The sequence below is a fragment of the Mytilus edulis genome, chromosome 11, assembly GCF_963676685.1.
Source record: "Mytilus edulis chromosome 11, xbMytEdul2.2, whole genome shotgun sequence".
NCBI classification, from domain to species: Eukaryota; Metazoa; Mollusca; class Bivalvia; order Mytilida; family Mytilidae; genus Mytilus; species Mytilus edulis.
In genome coordinates this window covers 19097639-19120801 of record NC_092354.1, presented here as the reverse complement: position 1 = coordinate 19120801, position 23163 = coordinate 19097639, and the positions used below count along the sequence as shown (strand labels likewise).

The 23163-nt window shown below is 32.0% G+C and overlaps 1 protein-coding gene across 1 annotated transcript in view; it reads right to left on the bottom strand.

Annotated features, from left to right (window-relative positions):
- LOC139494060 (adhesive plaque matrix protein 2-like) overlaps positions 1-22854 on the bottom strand; it is a 32829-nt gene extending 9975 nt beyond the window's left edge. Inside the window, exons 1-5 of the mRNA XM_071282228.1 lie at positions 22749-22854; positions 22125-22313; positions 19653-19726; positions 3036-3084; positions 1238-1348 (exon numbers count right to left, since the gene is read on the bottom strand). Coding sequence (XP_071138329.1) covers positions 1238-1348; positions 3036-3084; positions 19653-19726; positions 22125-22313; positions 22749-22854 — 529 coding nt within the window. The remainder of the gene's footprint in view (positions 1-1237; positions 1349-3035; positions 3085-19652; positions 19727-22124; positions 22314-22748) is intronic.
- Between the last annotated feature and the right edge of the window lie 309 nt (positions 22855-23163).

Genomic DNA, 23163 nt, shown 5'->3' with positions numbered 1-23163 from the left:
CGCTGTTCGAAATTCATAAATGAATAGAGAAAAAACAAATCCGAGTTTCAAACTAAAACTGAGGGAAATGCATCAAATATAAGAAAACTACGATACAACAGAAACACAACATCAAAATGTAGCACACACAGAAACGAACCATTTCCCTGACTTGGTACAGGTTTTAAGATAAAAATGGTGGGTTGAACCTGGTTTTGTGGCATGACAAACCTCCCGCTTTGATGGCAATGTTAATTACAACATTAAAATGACAACATTACATGACTGGACTACAATACAAATAAATTGGCGAAAACATAGGACAGAGAAACAAAACGAGTGATAGCCAACAGCAGGTACCTGGTTAAAAAAATTAACAACATCGTACATTTAGTTTTGTGCTTGTGTTATATACATAGTAGGAGACGCTTATTCTGATAATTGTTCCTCTTGAATTGAATGCAATTACCTCAGTCAGTGTTTCGACTTCTGTGTTGACTTGAGTTATCATTGATATGTTAATAATTATAAATTTACTGTTAACAAAACTTTAAATTTTTGAAAAACTAAGGTTTTTTTTACCTCAGCAATGGATTACTTTTAAGTAAGCTGTATTTGGCAAAACCTTAAGGATTTTTTTTGTCCTCAATGCTCTTCAACTTCGATCTTTATTTGGCCTTTTATAACATTTTTGATTCAACCGTCACTGATGAGTCTTTTGTAAACGAAACGCGCGTCTGACGTAAATATTAAAATTATTCCTGGTATCTATGATGAGCTTATTCGATACTAATATGAGTTTTTTCAAACAATTTGAAATTTCCCGTTGATCAATTACATTATTTATTTTGGAAATTATTGTTTCAGTTCTATCATGCAAAGTTGACTTTAGATGGAAATAGTTCTGCTTTATCTATCTCCGTTCGTCTATTTTTTCACGTATTAATTTCTAACCCCTAAATGTTAACTAAAACCGATAGTGATCGCAAGCTGAACCCGTCGTTTTGATCATGTAAGTACAAACCCAGGATAAGTTTAATTCTGTTGATCACATTCTGGGAAAAGGGGACAGAATTGTAGTTGCGAAAATACAGATATTCAATAACGGCAAACCAACTCGAAAAGGCATACGGAAAATTTGATAAGGAATGATTTACACTTTGCAACTTAAAACTGTTGTTTTAATAGCTTCCTTGAGAGCAGCAAAGCTATAAAGAAAGTCCATAGTTTCCGTTATTATGTGATATAACCTCCTTACTCTCGCATTCTGGACCATAATATCCGGAACGACAATCGCATGTGTAGTCTCCAAATTTGTCTGCTGAACATTTTCCACCATTTCTACAGGGGTTTGGTTTACAGGCGTTTTCTGAAAATAGGACCGTATTCATTAAATACAATATCAAATTTATAGTTGCGGCTTCGTGTTGTATACAAGTTATGCAAGAAAAGCATTATTATTTATTGTTTGATAATCCTGTTTCAGAGTGTATAGAACACTAAAGGTGGTATGGGAGTCTAAAATAAAAATGATACAATTTGTTCATACTTTGCCAAAACGTAGTATATATTAACATATGTTCAAAAATATATTTAAAATGATAGGTCATCGCGCATTTTCTCACGCTACATCTTGTGACAAAATGGCACATTTTGAATGGATTATACAGAAAGAACACAATTTTTTGATAAAAAAAACTAAACATGATGATAGAATTGTAAAATAAATTAGGAAAAGATAGCTTTCAGACAATGCTTTGAGAACATCGAAAGAAAAGACAGGATCCCCGTACGGTTTTTTCCGGCTAAAATACAAATTTGGAAAATTCCATGTCAATTCGTTTAGAAAATGCACTGTTTTAGAGTTACCACCCCTAAAATGCCATTTTAAAAAATTTAAATAAAAACAAACAAAAATATTCTACACTTTTAAAAATATTAATATTTATAAGTTATATTCTTATAAATTGGTTCTTTTTAAATGAAAATTCACATTAAATATCTACATTCCTGCATCGTATATTGCTAACTTGATATAAAATCTGGACCTTAGGTTCTCTCTTTTTCACAATCCAAAATGGCGCAATAAACCCATTCTACCTTAAGTATGTTTATTTCGAATATCGTAGAATGTTTTAATCACACACTATCAGTAAAGAAAAATCAAGGTTCTCAAAGATGAAAATTAATGTTTGTCAAAGAGCTATCTATCTAACAAGGTTATTCATGTAATGTGTATGGTTAAAATTTCTTTATTTTTTTTTTGTGTCAACAGTTCAAACTAAATATATTGTCAACATTTTAAGAAAATTTAACGATCCAAGTGTCTTTTTAGTCAAACTGTTTGGTATTCAATAAATCCGGTTTTGTGTATTTTCAACCAACACAAAAAAATTTGTCGGTCTTCATTTTCCTTTTGAAATTTAACTTTCTGTATGGAAAGCGGAATTTTTTCAACATATGAATTTCGATTGACATATTTTGACCTTGGGTTACTTCTCTTTGAAGTATGTAAAAGGTTTAAGAGTGTAAATTCGTTCATAAATTATTCAAATTAACTTGTAACATTGTAACATCAATTAAAATACTAGGTATACTGTTACTAGAAAAAAGTAAAATCACAAAAAAACTGAACTTAGAGAAAAATCAATTCGGAAAGTCCATAATCACATGGCAAAGTCAAAAAAACAAAACGCATCAAAAACGAATGGACAAGAACTGTCATATTCCTGACTTGGTACAGGCATTTTCAAATGTAGAAAATGGTGGATTAAATCTGGTTTTATAGCGCTAACCCTCTCACTTTGATGACAGTCTCATCAAATTCCGTTATATTTACAATGATGCGTTAACTAAACAGATACAATAAATAAAATAGTCAAAATATGGGTACATCAGTCATCATCGTGTAACAATTTTTAAAGGAGCAATTTAACAGAACACAAAAACATCTATCTACAAACACATTCATTGATTTGCGTGTCTGACGTCAGAAAATTTTATACGTCACATATATTTGTCGTTCAATGTACATACAAACAATAACTGGTACCAACCTGGTCGATATCTCGATGGTGAAGGCTTGTATACTGGTGGTGTGTAGTCCTGTGAAAGAATAATAAATAACCTCGTTATAGATATCAGGGAGAATATTTTGTGCGGAGGACACCCTCTACGAAAAAAAAGACGCCATTTTCGTCTTCAAAACAAGTATCAGTGACATTCGAATCAAGAACTTAAAAAGCCAAAATAATGAAGTTGATGACCAACATTTTTTTGTACTTAAAGTTTATATTCTCAAACTGAAAATTATATTAAGAAGAGAGACCTTATGTGTTGTATAATATCTTTACATATTTTGTTTCATAGCAGTGGTGTTTGAAAATATTTAAATTAATGTTTTGCCTTGCATTACTTTATATAGTGCATCTTGGATTCATTTATAGATGAAATATATTTTAAATGCTGGACAAACAAATCTAGCAATAAAAAATGCTACAATTTGTTAAATAAAAACATAGTTATAGTTACAGCCGATTTCATTGAGTGTAAAGCCAAAGGTAATATCTTTGGTTAGCTGCTTGTTAGCTGTACCGTTAAGTCATTATTAGGTCAGGTAAACTACCCTCCTGTTCAACAGATAGATAGACTAGTTATATGCTGGACTTGTCTACGCTTAAGGGAGGATAGTTTACCTAAACTAACAATGACTTCACAGTTCAGCTAACAAGGAAGCTAACCAAAGATTTTGCCTTTAGCTTCACACTCATTGAAACCGGTTGTAACCATCTAAAATTTCAAATCATGGTGTACTGCACCTGACAAACAAATATAAGTGATCGCAAATCTCAATTGCATGACCGTATTTGTTTTGCCAAATACAGCTCAGGTAATCTATTCCTGATGTAGAAAAATCCTTAGTATTTCAAAAATTCAAAAGTTTTGTAAACAGTAAATTTATAATTAGGACCATATCAATGATAATTTATGTCAGCTGACATCCTTAAAGAAAATTGTTTATACATACATCCTCATTGTCATCATATTGACGTGTGAAGTATCTAGGCAAAGCTGTGTACAACCCTTAGGATCAATGGTACTTTGTGGTCAACCATTTCTAAATTAAAATCTCTTATTTATACTAGTTATTTTCTAAATAAATTCGCCCATAAAGATGAATTGTTTATACAAACCTCTTCATTGTCGTTTTATTGAGCCGGTGTTATATTTAATACTCTGAAAACCACTGTTACTAACAAATTCTTAGCTTCTATAATTCTTATTTTATAATATTTTTGTTTAAGCTTAATTTTTAAAATACTTTAATAATGAAATTCACAACAACAAATGCATAACTTGTTGAAAAGAATTATTCTACTTTCTGGGGTATCCCCTATGTAAAAAAATTGATGGCACTAACCTTTTTAATAAAATCAATACTCAATTAAAGAGTAAAAATCCGTTATAAATAGTATCCCTTGTCTTAATAAATAATAAAAATAAGACTACATGGCATGATTGCTAATGAGACAACTCTCAATTAGCCCACTATGTTAATTTGTTCATACATACATCCTTATCATCATCATATTCACGTGGTGACGTTCCTAGGCAAAGCTGGGTACAAGTAAGCAAAAGAAAGAAAGAAAACAACATGATGCTTCTGTGACCGTCTGGTTAATGCAGTTCAACAACTGTATATCTTTACTTATATAGTATACCAGTGTACAAGGGTTGTATTGTCAGTCAAGGTCGATAAAAAACTGCAATCATCATCATAGTATACCTATAAAAGCATCACTTGATTAGCCATAACATAAAAATATGAAATTAAACATTATTATTACGGATTACTTTAACTGATGCATAAACAAACAATACTACTTTTATATAATAAGGTTGTTCATGTTCATTATTGTTTTATTTACTTTATAGGCGAGTGATTTATTTTTAAAAAAAAAAGACGCTTAGTTAACGACTTTAATGCACCCACATAACACACGGCTGTATTATATATCATTCGAAAGCTGTTAATCTGTACTTTCTGTTTTGCCCGGTCGTAAAAAAATCGTACGGTGCATTATTGTTTTATTTACTTTATGTTTTATATCACTAAGAATATGTATGTTTTTTTCTAATATATCGGTGCGGGTTTTTTAATCAAAAGATTACACAGGAGATTAGCAATGGGGTAAAATAAACAATAGATGAAACATCGAGGATGGTCCAGCTTGTCTTCATATTACCACTCTGGAAAGGAAAAAGACATCTAACTTCTCTGTTGTCAGCAAAACTACAAATTGCATACACCCGCATATATTTCATAAACAGCAAAAGGTAAATAAACTAAGCTACGAGATTATGGATGGGGATTTCTATATTCTTTATTCTTTTTTCAATTTTTTCTGTATTCGTTTTTTTCATGTTTTTTTTTGGGGAGGGAAGGGGTGGATTTATTCTCTTTATTTTATATTTTAGCCACTAATCATTATATATTTACTATTTTTCGCATTTTTTCTCTTATCTTTATCTTTTGGTCCTATGACTTTTCTGTTAACCCCATACATGTCCTCACGTAAGATTAAGTAGTGATTGTGATTTTAATTCAATTCTATGACTATGATTTTTTTCATGTTTTTATAACTGAAGAATCGGCATATTAAGATACGAAAAAGAAAGATATGTTGGAAAAAATTTAAACAACACTATATAAATTTCATGCGTCCGTAGCGCTTTCCTGAATTTATCTTCATCGGGAACACTACGAGCAGAATATTAGAAAGCCAATCATGTATAAGAACCGAAAAAGTTGAAAAGCTATATAACCAAAAAAGCACCTAGAAATAAAAGTAAATCCATCTATGGACAACTTTTACTGAGAAGGTTCAAATATGTTTCCAAACAATATCGTCATTAAAAAGTTTGTTATAAATCATTTATCTGAAGGCCGACTAAAGATATTTAAAAACCGAAACAGTTGAAGAGATATTAGACCAATAAGATCCTAAAAAATAATAGCCAAATTCATCTAATTTCAAATTTCCATGAGCTGATAGTCATTCGACAACTACTCCAATATCAAAGTGCTTTAAACCCCGCATTACCTTAAATAAATTTATTTAGCTCGAAATCGAAATTTCGTTTAAGTTCAACAGTTTACACAATTATGTGAGAAGAGGCAATGACTCTTTAACAATATTACATATATTACAGTGAAGTCCTTAAGAATGTAATTATAAACTCATTTACATTCAAGTGCATGATCTATATTTAGAGTTATATAATAAACATCATGTCACCATGGTCACTGCCACTTTTTTCCGAAATGCTTAAAAATAGGTACAAACAAAAATAACCAATCGACAATATTTCCCTTCGAAGTAAGCTTACATTCTAACATGACGTCCTTCAAACTCTTGAGTTCACCCCCGTGGAAAAAATACAAATATATTGTTTGGACTGTTCCCGTCGTACTCCCACGTCATATGCTTTTTTATGAATGAGCTACACGACGTCATATAACGTTGACGTCAGAATATAAGCATTTTACAGAAAACTACATGCTTGTGAAACCGAAAATCATCACAACTAGGAAATGTAAACAAACAATGCTAAAATGTGTTATATAAGCCATTTTTGTAAACATATAACACATTTAAGTAAAATTATCATTTAAATTCATCCAAACCTATCTGAATATGTTATTTTAAACAGTTTAATCATGTCACTTAAATTCGGTTTGCTCCGTTCTTTCACGTCAAATTAATAGTGCGATTATTTATAGAACCGGCAAATAATGCCTTCACCTAGAGCGCTACTCCCAAATAAATGCCGTATTTGTCCTATTAGAATCGAAATAATTCATGGGGGCTTGAATATATATAGATTTTACCACGGGTTGTCTCTTTATGCCGATATTTTACCCCTCGCTTGCGCTCAGGGTAAAATATTTTGCATAAAGTGCCAGACCTTGGTAAAATCACGATATATTCAAGCCCCGTGAACTATTTCTTAATTATAACTGTTTAAATATGTTAGGTTTGCATATTTTGTATTTCTCTATACAAAACTAATGAACCACAAGGATGTTTATCTTCTAACACGAGTGAAATACTATCTGACCAGACAGGATATACAAGAATAACCAAGGGTCAAATTTGAAATAGTGAGTTAGAACCTTAGATTCATCTTAACTTCTGAAATTTAAAACGTTTAATGTAATAACATACACGTGTTACAAATCATACATTAATTACCCCTGTTTTAATCAGACTTTGATATTTCCCATCAACGTGCAAATTGTAAAGTATCTACTTTATAAAAATAAAAACAAAACGATTCAGGAGATAGTTAAGAGTAGTTGATGTGTATTTTCAAAGTGAATCTACAATTATATGTATTATATGGTTATAGGTAATTTCGTGGTGATATCGATAAATATTTACTCCAATTGAAGGTGTATACTGCATTGATATGTTTAGCAAAGTTTGCACATCAATAATGAGTCTTCAATATGTGATTGCTTTTTAGTTCAATATACAACGACTGATTCAATTTGATCCCATTCTATCCGACAAATATTTCAAATTTAGATTTTTTCCCTCTGCATTATGGGTAATAAACCATCTGAATTTCCTCTCTTTCAAAATTAAGCTGATTGCTATATTTGTATCTACAAAATGTGTATCGATTTGAGTATGGTATTATATAATGGCATACACTTTATTAATAAAAGCAATATCCTGCCAAACAAATATAATAATTTCTACCCTTGTACGCATCAACTTTTCGAACCCAATTGTTAACAACTACTAGGACTTCTAGTGTTACTCCCATAGGTCGTTGGTTATATTCCCCTTCTGATTAAGATTAGAACACAATGTTAACTGCTGTACCGCTATTTGTGACATTTTTACATATAATGTCTGTTTGTTTTGTTCAATATAATGGAATTGTATGCGACCATCATACAAGTGATAGGTTTAACAAGCTATAAACCAGGTTCAATCCACCATTTTCGGCATACGAAAATGCCTGTACCAAGTCAGGAATATGACAGTTGTTATCCATTCGTTTGATGTGTTTGATACTGCCAATTGATTAGGGTCTTTCCTTTTTGAATTTTCCTCGGAGTTGAGTTATTTTGTGATTTTACTGTTTTTTTTAGTAAACATTGGCTCTTTGGCAGATTTTTTTTCAATTAAAATGTATGTTTGACTCCGATGTTTGCTGTATGTCGGATAAAGACAAGTTAGTGTGTCATGATTATCTTTTAACTTTTTTGTATATGTATTGGTCTGTCATATCTAATTGTATTGTAAATAAACTCATCATAGATACCAGGACTAAATTTTCTATTTACGCCAGACGCGCGTTTCGTCTACAAAAGACTCATCAGTGACGCTTGTATCTAAAAAAGTTAAAAAGCCAAATATTTTATGAAATTGAAGAGCATTCAGTACCAAAAATCCTAAAAGTTTTGCCAAATACAGCTAAATTAATCTATCCCTGAGGTAGAAAAGCCTTAGTATTTCAAAAAATTCTAAAGTTTTGTAAACAGTTAATTTATAAATAGGACCATATCAATGATAATTCATGTCAGCACAGAAATGCTAACTACTGGGCTAGTGATACCCTCGGGGAATTAAAACTCCACCAGTAGTGGCATCGACCCAGTGGTTGTAAATAAACTCATAATAGATACCAGGACTAAATTTTCTATTCACGCCAGACGCGCGTTTCGTCTACAAAAGTCTTATCAGTGAATTTCATTTTCTGGACACATCTGCTTTCTCAAACATGTTTTGTACTTAAAAAGAACAGCTCTTAATCATAAATATAGAATATTTTCATTTAGTTCAGATAAAAAAAAGTTGTACTACACCGCCTGAGTTATTTCTCTTTAATCGGAAAATAATAAACATGCCTTACATCAGAATTTACCGTTCTTATTTAAAGTCATAAGAAACCTGAAATCAAAAAAATAATACATATGCAAATTCTTTAATTTATTCATATTTAGAAGAAGTTTACTTTATTTTAATATTTTCCGTATGCAAAGTGACCTCAGTTTGACCCATCTCGTAAAAATCCGGTGATCACAATACGCATGGATGTCCTTAAAATAAACAATTTTCTGAATTTATATGTTAAACAAGTGCTCAATTTCCGTGCTTTTTTGTTGATTTTGTCGATTGTTGACAAACAATCGTTGAACTTCGGCTTCAAAACACGAACTATAATTACCTGCCATATTTTCACAACAACAATGACCGATTGAAAAAAAATTGACGATTATACGAAATTTGCACGAAAAAATGATAAATCGTGCACAGAAGACTAAGTTTATGATGTTTGTATGCATTGGTTCAAGAATTGGAAGAACATTATTTTTCACCGGTCACTCGTTTCTTATGACTTTTAGGAGCCATGATGGTTGTTTCACATAAGGAAGTTTACATAAATATGTATGTTAATATTCACGTTTTATATCTGGTATAATCTATGCTTCGTATAAACATTTGTTAAATTTGTCGTTAAAATTAATTTGACCATTTAAATTTTTTATTATAAATAAATCGAATAATGATGTTTTTGCTTGCAAACTATATGACTGGAAAATCATGTTACAAATTTCTACAGTTAGCATATGAGCTATGTTTTATAAAATTACAACCTATTGGTCACATATGACATTCAACAATGAGCAAACACCATACCGCATATTCAACTATAAAATGCTTCGAAATAAAGTTAAATGTTAAACAATTCAAAGGAGAAAACTATCGATATAATTTATGCAAACAAATAATTAAGATAAACAAATGTATAATAAAGTAAATTATAAGACAGCTACTGAATAACATGATCCGGACTTGAGACAAACACATACAGAATGCAACAAGGTTAAACATGATAGCGGGCGCCTATCCTCCTCCTTAGCCTTAGTTATTACTGTAGTAGTACATGCACACCATAAGAACAAACTGTAAACTAAGGTAGTGTAAGGAAAAACCCATCCGATAGATACCGATAGAAACATATGTGTATGTAACAAAAAAGTGAAAGGTGACGTTTGAAAATTGAGTAAGCCAGGTATAAGTTCAAGACAGCACTATGTAAATAAAAGATTGTTTAATGTTACCTTAACTAAACATAGATACAGAATAAATAGAAAATACTGCTTAATAATATTGACAAAAGAAACCCTGGTGGTGCGTCAACTGAAAAGAGACAAAACAAAATGCAAACGTGGTTTTTAATTCGACAAAACATTTGTTTAATGAAAGTTCTAAAACAAATATTGAGAATTAAACTAAAGAGAGTTATAATCACCTGTTCAAACTTTAAAACTAAATAAGATATTTGCCAAGGACTTGCGTGCATCTTATAAAGAATACCTATCAGTACTGATTATATCTAAATAAGTATTTAAATAGGACGACATTGACTGACTTTAAATATTTAAACAATAAACGTGCGCTTCAGTATTACATAATCTTTTCATATAACGAAAATTCAACAACGGTTTCTATTTGATTAATAATAAACACAGAAGAGTTCTATTACAGCTAATAATTGGAACACAAATTTGGGTGCGTTTTCATGTTAAGCATAGCTTGACTATCACATTGGTATATTTCGCCTCTACTTTATACTTTAAAGGAGTAGGTTCAGTAAGACCCCTTTTTGGCCCCAAAATATAGCAGTTTTACAAAATTGTTAAAATGTAAACCTTTAGTTATTCATTAGACAGTAGAATGCTTCTGCTACATAAATATGGGCTGTTTTTGACAATACAATGCACATATATCTGGTACTAGCACCATTTAGTCATGCTAAATTACTGAAATCCTCATAATTCTAGCATTTTAGTTAAATTTTAGACGATTTTCGTGTTCATCCTTAATATTGAAATGTAAGTTGTATTTTATGATAATACATAACATATATAAAGGTTGAGGATGAACACGGATGCGGCCACTTTCATTTATACCAAAAACCATCTGAAAAGTGACATTTTTCGGCATATTAGGTAGATTTTTCATATTTGAGCTTGAATCGGATCGTTTTTAATGACTAAATCTGTTAAAATCTTTCACATAAACTAATTAATTCAAATAAAATAGAAACTTAAGTGTTTAAAAAGTGGTCAAAATCTTTCGTCAGATGAACCTGAAATTTGAGGCCAAAATCGGTCCTTACCGGACCTACTCCTTTAACTTTCTTTTTCCAGTCTGATGTAAATAAGGACCATGTTATTTTGATTATTTGTTTTTGTCATTCATCATTATTTCTATCAAATGTTATAAGTTAAGGACAGTCTGCTAGAGAATTTTAAACCAAACAGAGTCTTGTGATTAATTGCGAATTTGTCGAATAAAAAAGAATGAAAAACACTTTCCTTTAATGATACATTTATGTTAATTTCTTAACGTTTCTGCGGTCCATTTTACACAATATCTTGCTCATAAAATTGATCATAAGTTGAGATGAAATGTACATGACAAATAAGCTCATATCTACATTTCTTTCTATGATATCTTCTTGAATGTCAAGCCCTAATGGCTACTTTGTTTAAAGTTCAAATATAGTGGCAGTCATATCATGTCAAAACTATATCTTATCATGACTAAATATACTAATTTCAAATACAAAAAGAGAGAAAGCTTCAATAAAAAGTGACAGAAACACTTCGATTACAATTGTTTGAATTGTGTCATGTCGTAAACAATGATATATAAACTAATTTCAGATACCAGGGTTAAAATGTCATATCTGCGCAAGACGCGTGTTCTACAAAAGATTCATAAATGACACTCACAAAAAATGTTAAAAAAGCCAAACAAAGCACGAAGTTGCAGATAGGAGGTCTTTGATTCAAAAATAAGAAAATTAGGTAAAGGTCAGAAGTCAAGTTTATATTTCAAATTTTGATTTAGGCTTATTTTCAATTATTTTCAAAATTCGTTTAAAATATCGACAACATACTTTTACTTAAATGTAAGTTGTCACCTGTCGTAACACATGAGTTTTGGTTGAAAGGGTGCGCTATCATTAAATTGTTCTCCCTTCTTGTATTAAAAATTAGGTATATAGTGATATAACTCATTAACCATATATAATGAAGACATATGGTCTTTTGACTTGAAGCCTTTGGTTTATGAATTTAAAATTGAAAGTTTGTAGGTTGCATTGATGTTCTAGATTTTGACCTTTGCTTTTACCTCATATGTATGTTTAATAAACGATAGGACTTTTTACACTACGTTAGAAGACACTTGACCATGAAAAAGCCAACCGGAAGTAGCTACTTTTGTACTTATCTAATGTAAAAGTATCTTGGAATCAGTATCAAATTAAATGTCACCTAAAACAGGAAGTGATATTTTATCTCCCTTATTTAGAAAAAAAAAATGTATAGAAACAACATATATTTGGAATCAGTGTACAATAAGCTATCATTTGATGATGGATATGGTATTTTAAACTGAATTTTCATAAATTTATATCAGAATTGATCTTTATAGGTCGAAAGATCTTCAATTGTTTTCTGAACAATTGGGTTTTAATTGTTCACATTTTTGTTTTTGCACCTCATATGAGTCTTGTTTAAACTCATCAGGTTTAAAAAATAATCCTCATCTTGGTATTTTGTTTGAGTTTTTATTAACCACTGGCCAATGTCAAATTGCTAATTTAAAACATCATATTAACGTCAGATTTGTAATGCTCTTCATCTCTCTAATTGATTATGTATTTCTAGTTGTTTAATTTGAGCACATTGGTGAACTTTTTATGGACGAACAGAAACTGTGTTGAATATAAGGTATACCATTATCAACCTGGTTTTTAAAAGATGTTAATTGTTTTCGAATTGGTTATATTTCACAAACACATTTGTAATTTTGTATTGCTGAGGTTTAAATCGTAAGATATTTAGACAAAATCATCGGCAAATCTTTCTCTTAAGGGGCATTAGTAACGATATATGAAAAAAAATAAGGATTTTCTTATCCCAGGCAAAGACTACCTTAAGTTAGACGTATTTGGCACAACTTTTTGGAATTTTGAATCCTCAATGCTCAACTTTGTACTTGTTTGGCTTAATAAATATTTTGATATGAGCGTCACTGATGAGTCTTTTGTAGACGAAACGCGCGTCTGGCGTACTAGACTATAATCCTGGTACTTTTGATAACTATTGTTCAATCATTAATAAAAGTAACATAGAGAAATAATTAACATTTAGCAGCCAATTTATTCACTTTTGTCTCAAAAATCAAGGAAACATCGCTGTGAATTATTCACTTGCATTTGAATAATTCGACCTCATTGAATCCGTATTCAAGTGATCTTCAATTTAACCTATTGTCTACAGATTTGATATGCATGAATAAGTCACGTTCAGTCGTTAAATGAACAAAAAGAATGTCAACATTAAAAGTGAAACAAATGTGAACCATTTCATTGTCTAACTCGATCCACAAATCCTTTCCTATACAGGTAAAAACGATAATCATTTTTTGGGTTTTAACCTATAACATTTAATAAAACAGACAAAGACATCGACAGACACATCTAAATGCGCGAGTTCTCCAATCTATTTATGTTGTTATTTATATCCGGTTTAGTGACTTACCATCGGCAGATTACGGAGTTCATCTCGATATTTAATTAGATGGCGTATACACTGATATACACGCGAAGCTGTGATACATATTGTCTAGTAAATGCGTTATTAACTGGTAATTTCTGACTAAATATAATTTTGATATACATTTTAATATGTAAAAAATCAAATACGAGAATCGGTGATCATGAATTTGACAGCTAGTACCCCGTTAAAGAAACAGATAATTTAAATCTTGATATGTTCTTATGATTCTAACTGAAATAGAACATTTCTTTAATAAAAATCAATCGACTACCTAAATTATGCCGTGTATCTTTGTTATTTCAATCAAAATACATTGATGGCTTTACATATACAAATAATACAAAAAATGCAAATTATAGTATGTAGATAAATAACATGTATTTATATGTTTGCTCTCTTACTTTTTACATTATTTGTGTTTGAATGGCACTTTTTGGTTCATAATTGACAACGATTTGTCAAATATCAAGAATGAGTAGGTTGGTGTATAAAGCATCATTGTCACGCCTATTTCCATGTCCTTATTTTATGAATTTGACGTATATTAGAAAAAAAGCATCCACAATACTGGAAAACTGTCCAACTATTGAATAATAAAACTGGTAAAATGCCATCAAAGTCTTCGCATAGTTTAAAACCCATGTTTTCGAGTCATGATATTATGTACCTGTAAATGACTCTTTAGTATGATTTTAAAATGAAATTTAAAAAGTCGTTAATGCTTATAAGAACATAATTCCTACTCTATAAGATTGACTATTATTTACAAAAAATTACTAAAAGTGAAGTTGAAACAATTAATAAAGAAAACCAGGGAAAAATACGCCATCATTCGCATAAATTGAGATTTATTACATAGTTTGAATATATATTTTGTGTTTGCATATTCGATATTAGGTTTTTGGAATCAAATTTTATGTAATGAAGTAGTTCGAACCTATATACTACAAATACTGCAAATTAAATACATTAAATAAAGTTGATCAAATTAAATGTTTTCTTTAGACGACCGTGGAAAACTATACAATTCCGTTTGGGAAAGAAAAGAAAGTTTCTTTATATTTCTCTTTTTCTTTTTTTATAACTAACTTATGTTTTGGGTTTGTTGATATGGCCCTACCAGACCTCATTTATCAATCGGTTTACTTATGATCGTTTCTGAAGAGATATCTCCTGTGAATATTTGTACAGGTCTTGGTCTGAAAGCTATTTCACCTGTATGTTTTAGTGAAATACATATCTCTCCATTTAACAGATTTTTACATCAAAATTATTTCATATATAATTGGTACGTTGAAATCGATATCACTTTATCTATCAATACAAAGCTGGGATGCTTATTTGTATAGATTAGTTTGGAGAAAATCATAGCAATGGTTTACATATCAGCTGGGAAGTAACAGTCACACGAAGGTAAACTTCAAATTCGTACCTGTCAAGATTTAACTTGTCTGATAGTCACGGGCAAAAAGTTTATGGCATTTCCATTACTGAACGGTCTCAATCATAACATAAAAAATCATTTGTTTTCAAAATCAAATATGACATGCAAAGAAGAAAGGTTACAGATATTTTTTAAAATAGATGTGTACCTTTATTCTTCTATCTATGTACCTCTACATTTGAACTATGAGTTTGTACTAAAATAATTTTTGTTTGTGATTTAAGTATTAGTTAAGGATTTACACAAAGTATGCGTGACTCAACATACTTGTCCTATAATTATAGTTAACAGACTAACACATCATCATATAAATTGTTTACATGAAAGCCTTGCATTATATGTTAATACATTAAAGACAGATATCAGATAATAATAATTCACATCAACCTTATGATGACATATATGTCAATGATCAAAAATCGTCATATTGAACCAAAATCACCGAAATCCAACAATGGGGTCTTGCACAAATGGTTGAATTTAAAGGCCTCGTATATTCATAACATAAAATGCACTATAAAAATTATCTGCTGATGTCTTTCAAATCGAAATCGTTATACTGTAGTATGATTCATTTGTCTCATTCGATGAATATCATCTTACATATGAGCGAATGCAAATCCAATAAGTCTTTTTGACGTTTAAATTGATATCAAATTGTTTCAAAAGTGTAAAGATTATAACAAATTTAGTTTGATACAAGACAGGGGACAAGGTCTGGGAGTATTAATTATGTAGATAGCAGTTTACAACTTCACAAATCACTGCCATGCAACTTTGGTAAAATGTTTTTTAGTTCAAGAAGATTAATGACAACAACCCTCATTGCTTTGACATTCTCGAACGTTTTATAGAACGTATGATGATAAAAAATTTAAATTGCAATGTGAAATATAAAATATGACTGCGAAACCGACAAATAAAATTTTCTTCTAGTGTTTGCATATGTTGCCATATTGTAGTTTGTTGATATTGGACCATTATTTTTCAAAAAACCCTTGGTATTTGTCTCTCTTTTGCAACCTTATAACACATATATATAAAGACATTATTTTATTCCTTATAAGCTCACCTGGCCCAAGTGAGCTTTTTTCATCATATGGCGTCCGTCGTCGCTAACTTTTACAAAAATCTTACCCTCTGAAACTACTGAGCCAAATTTAACCAAACTTGGCCACAATCATCATTTGGGTATCTTGGTTAAAAAATGTATCCTGTGACCCGGCCAACCAACCAAGATGGCTGCCATGGCTAAAAATAGAACAATGAGGGTAAAATGTAGATGTTGTCTTGTATCTCTGAAATCAAACCATTTAAATCAAATCTGACAAAGTAGCATTGTAATTCTGGTCAAGATCTATCTGCCCTCAAATGTTCAGATGAATCGGACAACCGGTTGTTGGGTTGCTGCTTTGAAATGGTATTTTTTTGAAATTTTGCCGTTTTGGGTTATTTTTTTGAATATTATCATAGATAGATATAAACTCTAAACAGCAATAATGTTCAGCAAAGTAAGATCTTCAAATAAGTAAACATGACCAATATGGTAAATTGACCCCTTAATGAGTTATTGTCCTTTAAAGTCAATTTTTAATAATTTTTCGTAATTTTTTGTAATCTTTCACAAAAATCTTCTCCTTAAAACTACTGAAACAAATTTAACAAAACCTGTTCAAATCACCATTAGGGTATCTGGTTTAAAACAATGTGTCCGATGACCCCGCTTACGAACCAAGATGGCCAACTTGGCTCAAAATAGTACGTAGGTGTAAAATGCCGTTTTTGCTCATATCCCTAATAGCACCATAGCATTTACAGCAATTCTCACAGAAGACAATGGTTTATTAGGTTAAGAGCTATCTTCCCTGAAATTTTCAGACCAATCAGGCAACCTGTTGTTAGGTCGCTACCTAATTGGTATTTTTTTGAAAATTTTGCAGCTTTTGGTTATTATCTTCAATATTATTATAGATAAAGATAGACTGTAAACAGCAATAATGTACAGCAAAGTAAGATCTTCAAATAAGTCAACATGACCAAATGGTCAATTAACGCCTTAAGGAGTTATTGCCCTTAATAGTCAATTTTTAAAAAAATTCAGAACTTTTTTTATTATTTAAATATTTTTCTCTGTAACTATTAGGACAAGTTCATTATAGATAGAGATAATTGTGAGGAGCAATAATGTTCAGTAAAGTAAGATCTACGAACACATCACAATCACCAAAACACAATTTTGTCATGAATCCATCTGTGTCCTTTGTTTCATATGCACATAGACCAAGGTGAGCGACACAGTCTTTTGAGAGCATTTAGTTTACTGTCTTTGCCGATGTACATGTTAAAAGGTCATTCCTGCGTTTGCAGAGAACATTTCAAGAAATGCACTTGCAAAAGAATTAAACGACATTAATACAACAGTCTTCCATATAATGATTTGAACCCCACTACTGGAATCGATTGCTTAACACTGAAATACCTTACTGTGGTCAAGTAGCAGTATTTCAGTTAGTCCTCAACTAGTCAATAAAAAAGAAATGTAAGTCAACATCTGCAGGAGTTTTTCGTTTGAACATCTTCATACTGTTGTCTAATTTACAGTCAGGATCAGTCAAGAGCCTTGCCAGGATCAGTCAAGAGTCTCTTTCCTTGTATGTCTTTTTAATTAAAATTCATTTAAATGAAATTTATTTTTACTGAACTAGTACAAATTTTTGTTAAGTGGGCTTCCGGAGACCGCTTCCGGATGTGGGATTTTCTCACTGTTTTGAAGATCAATTTGTGACCTTCTTCTGTTTTCTGCTCTTAGATTGGGTTGTTGTCTCTTTGAAACATTTCCATTCTTAATTTTATAAAATAATGTGTCTTACCTTTATCAAACTTAAGTCAATATTTTGTTATTTGCACTTGTTTTAGTACTCATGTTTTCATTTGATATATAGGTGCATATGTTTTGTAGTTGGCAACGATTGTCTAAATATCAAGAATTAGTAGAATGGTATTTGTGTAAAATAAAAACCATCCCTACGAGTTCCTCGTGCAAAAAGACCAGCACTGTCATCGATCCAGTGGTGTAAATAACTATCAAAGGTACCAGGTTAATACTTTCGTCTACATAAGCATATTAAAACATTGAACCTACTAAACATTGAATACTAAATCCGGAAAAATGAAAATTGACGAATTTAGTGTTTGACACTTTCATATAATTTGAACGCTAATGAAAAGAAAACATGGACCAATTATGTTTATTCAACACGTGTATCTATTATAAACAAATACCTGGGCTAATGTTAGCATATTAGTGAATATAGCTTTATAAATAGATTGATGTTCCAAATAATAAATTCAAACGAACATTAGATTATTAACCCAAAACAAAACAGCCCGCACGACAGTGTGCATTAAGGTGATACCTAACACTACAAGGAGATAACTCTGTAAAGTCAGCTAAACGTTTTAATTACGTTGTGTTGTAAAAGGAATATTAAGCTTCTCAATTATCAAAATTGGTGTTTGTCAAATTGTTTTATAATCAGTGTAATTTTTCTGACAAAACGGTTGGTTCAAAATTTTTAAATTTTTATATTTTTGTCAAAGGGTCAAAGTAAATACTTTGTCAAAATTTTAAGAAAATTAAACGAGCCAAATTAATTTTAGTGAAAGTGTTGGGTACCACCTTAAAGCTTCAAAGAATACAGAAAGGTAACAAAGAACATACGTTAATTCCAATATTATTAAAAACGGAAAGTCAATTCTCATCAAGGACTGTGTAGTATAATTGAATTTTGCTTTGTCACTTTTCCATCGACCATGTTTATTGAACAATCTGTCCTCTACACCAGCCGCTGCAGCAGCCGATTCCCCTGCTGAACGAGGACTATGCAGTCCAAATGTTTTACTAGCTACGCCTGTTCTGCAAGCATGCATTAAAGAAGTTGTTCCCGATCTCTCGTATATGACGTACATGTACGCCTATGTTTGTAAATATAATCAGAGTTACCAAACCAACACAGATCTAAATATAGATTCATCTAATTTTGAAGAAAAATCTAGCTACTTTGAGATACCTTTCATACATGGAAAAAGGACACGACACAAGCTTAGTTCAAGAAATAACTACACCCCTACATCTCTGTAGCATTTGTTTTATATTTTGGCAAATTTAAATTTTCATCTGTAGTATAAATCGTTATATCGATGCCTCTCAAATCACATTATTGTTAACAACCTGAACAACTTAATAAATACAGGAACACAATTCATATATATCTTTAAGATTACTATTAATATGTAAAAAAAAAGTATGGGCAATTTCTAGTAAAATGTCTGCTATGATTGGGTCTTTTTTAGTAATAAAATGTATTAATTTCTCTGTGCTGCTTTATATATAAACGTCAGTATATCAGAGTTACCAGGATTGTTTAATCCAGCCAGTTTATGTACCCAGCTATCAGCGTATATAACTTCATGTATCTTGCAAGCTGATTTTGCGCTCGTGCAAATGTGAATCAAATATAATGAAACTGTGTTAAATGACGGTAATTGAGTAATATTATGCCCACTTACAGAAAGAATTAAAGGCATACTGGTACTTTGTACGACTGTTAATAAAACATGAGCACAAGTAACAGTATGGAAATCTAAAAAAAAATATATACCCATGGAATCAACATTCAATATTTAATTGCCAACTCGAATAATATCTTTAAATATACCATCTTGAAACTAAATGAAATAAAAAAAAATGTTATAGGATGTCAAAAAATTAAAACGTAAACAAGTGAACCGTGCCACTAAAAATAGCAGGATCATGTTCAATGATTTTTGAATATTCAAGCTACTTTGCAATATACATAAAGGGCCGTTATGCATGTAACCATGATTTCAACAATAACATATACATTAGGTATACAGCAACAACGATCATGGCCGCTACAATAGTCCAGCCGATTGGTGCAGATGTAGAGCAGAATTGCTCACTTGATGAGATAAGCATGAAACTTTACACAGTAGTTCTTGGTTATATATCCTTTGATTTCAGCTAACGAACCACTCTGAAAAATCCAATATATGGCTGCCATTTTCAAGATGGCAGAAAAACGTTATAAATATCAAGACTGTACGCAAGGTATTCTATATAATTTCGGAAATTAAAGTAATGATTCTTTTAAAATAGTCTTCATGTTCTTGAATTTGTTATTACTTAATTTTAAAATATAAAAAAATAGTTTGTTTATTTCTATAACACATACATTTGCAAGTATGGCTGCAAAAAATATAGTGAAATCCAAAATGTTAATCGATATGTTACATGTTGTTCTTTAATAAACGTTTTCAGTTTTAATGGTTGGAATGAAATAAGGTGAAGCGAGTCGATTGAACGTTAATAGAGGTCGGTTAAATTTTGGTGGAATATATGGTAACTTATCTGAACTTTGAGGCAGTGCCGTGGGAACCTTGTCTCGTTTCTCTTCAGGCTTCATCTTACGTCACTTATCGCGTTTTCATCTGCCGAACTCACTACATCGTCAAATTAGTCTATGTAATCAATATATGTACCTTTCTTCAGGCGGATTAGACGATTGCCATCATTTAAAATGGTTAAGAGGCAACTATTTTCTTTTCCAACTACGTGCGAAACCAATTCACAACTTGTCAGCGAGCATGGTCCTAAAATGCACTCCTGGTCGGCACTTTTAATAGTTTTTATGGTAACAGTCATATCTGAGTTTGGCGGAAGTGTGATGGTTCGTATTATGTGAACTTGCTGAGTTGAAATCTCGTTTCCACTGTTAACAAATGCCGCATTCATTACTTTAAATTAATTGTTAATGGTAAGTATGGGAGTACTCAGATTTATCATCGCGCTCAGTGTGTCCCAAATTATTAAGCCTAAGTATAACATCGTCTGTTAATGGCTCTTTGCACACAGCCTCATGTAGGTTTATTCTATCAATGTCGATAGTCGTTCTATATGATCTTCCCAATAACAAGCTGTTCACCCGAACCACGTAGCGTTACGTTCTCCAAATCTCCATTATCTGTCGGAATTAATTTCTTACTAATGTTATCATTGCAGCAGTGTCCACTATCATGATCATATTCTGGTCATGTATAGTACCTCGTACTGATAATCTCTTGCAAATGGGTCGTCTGATGAGAATATCGGACGAGGCCGTGGGCGTCTGTTCGATTTTGTGATGAGGTGATGTTTCATGGCCAATAAACTTGGGAGTCGAGCTTTGGCCTACTGGCGCGGTCCTTCGCTGTTTAAAGACTCCATTGTTGGGGTTACGCTTTGATTTGCTCTGTATCCTGGTGAAGGTGACCGTTGTCTGTAATAACCGGAATATCTGGAGTTTGTCCGTGGAGATGCCAACCGTTGTCCTTAGGGACTATATGATATTTGGCTTAGTGGGGGGTGTTGCTGGTCGATAGGCATTAAACATGAGTGTATTTCTATCTGGCGATTTACCGGGATTGTATTGCTCATGAGATCTTCCACGTATATATTGATCAGGTGATCTTCAATTGAACCGGTGATCTTCCAAGATTTTTTGATGTGTAGGACCAAGGTATTATTGATCAGCCAATTCATGGTTATGCTGATTAGTTGAAAGCATAACATCAGCTTGTTTTGTGGCAATTTATGTGAGGTTATGCACCTCATTTTCCAATGGACTGCTCATATTTCCTTTGTCGGTCGGTGATTCTGCACCATCAACAAAGTAGAATTGCCGATGGGAATAATTGGCGCTTTTTCGTCCATATATCGCCATCTGGTTGGCTATTGAGGTTATCGATTGTTTTAACGCCTTGTTGAATGTTTCTGGGTTCCTCTCTATTACATGCCTTGCAGAATATTTGTCTTTACATCCTCGGAAGAATGCTTCTTGCCATCGGGACTATTCTATCTCCATTGAGGAGTCTGAAAAAGAGCCGTTTCCACACTTTTTTGGTTTCCTCTGCCCTTTCCTGAACCGGTCAGTGGAGTCAGCTTGCTGTTATAAAAAGCCTGTTAGAGCTCCAGGAGCTGACGAGATGTCATAATTGGAGTGATAAATGTAGTAGGATGATTTGCCATTGACTCCACGGGGATGATATCGTAAGTAGGCACTGCAGTCAGCATTGGAGAAACTTGATAGGATCCACTTGCAGCCAATTGTTTCTGTAACGTTGTGCTGCTCTGAACCAAATAGTATTGACTCATAGCAGGTGGTAAGTGTTCTTAAGAATACACATAAACCTTTTGCTGATATCCTTAGTGCAAGAGGTTTCTTGTATGTTCTTAAGTGGAGGTAGTTGTTGAATAATTTGAACTGTCTCATGCAGGGCCAAGGGCCCTGAAAATAGGACATTCAACTTTAGGTAAGACCGAAGGTAGGGATTTCGTTGTGTAGCTTTGGTGAACTTGCGTTGAACTTGCTCAGGTCACATTTTGGCTTAGATGATGTGGCCATTGTAGGAATTTTAACTCTTATATTTCGATTGCCCACTATTTCACTTACAACAAATACCAGTTGTTGGAAGGTACCCTGCTGTTCAAATGCACTTTTAAATTGAACTGTGTCTCCTTCCTCATTTGTTGTCAGCCTGTCTATCCGTTTCATCACAACATTGAATATCATATTGGTCTGACCATCAATTCCGCAAAGCACCTACCACTAGCCTTGTGGTCTATCCTGTCTTCAGACTGCTGAGGTTGCTGATATATTGCTCCCAACTGTTCGTTATCAATATGCATTGCCTCTTTCTGTTCAGCTTGCATCGTAATGAGACAAACACATATTTTATCGATTCCCGCTTCGCTTTGTTTAATATTGCCGTTACTCTCAGCTGTTTTTTTAGCATTAGATTTCCTATCTGCTAAAAATGCTTGGTACAATTATTTAATAGTTATTTCTGAGTTGTCGTTTGTTAAAGGGTCTTCAGGTGTGGGTTTCTCCATATCCCCAAGTGATTCAGTTTCTGTCATTTCAATGTTCTTGTCCTTGTTGTCCTCAATTCCTGCCATTTCACTGCAATATGTTTAAATGATTCTCAATTCCTAGTATAATATCTCAAATTTCAAAATATT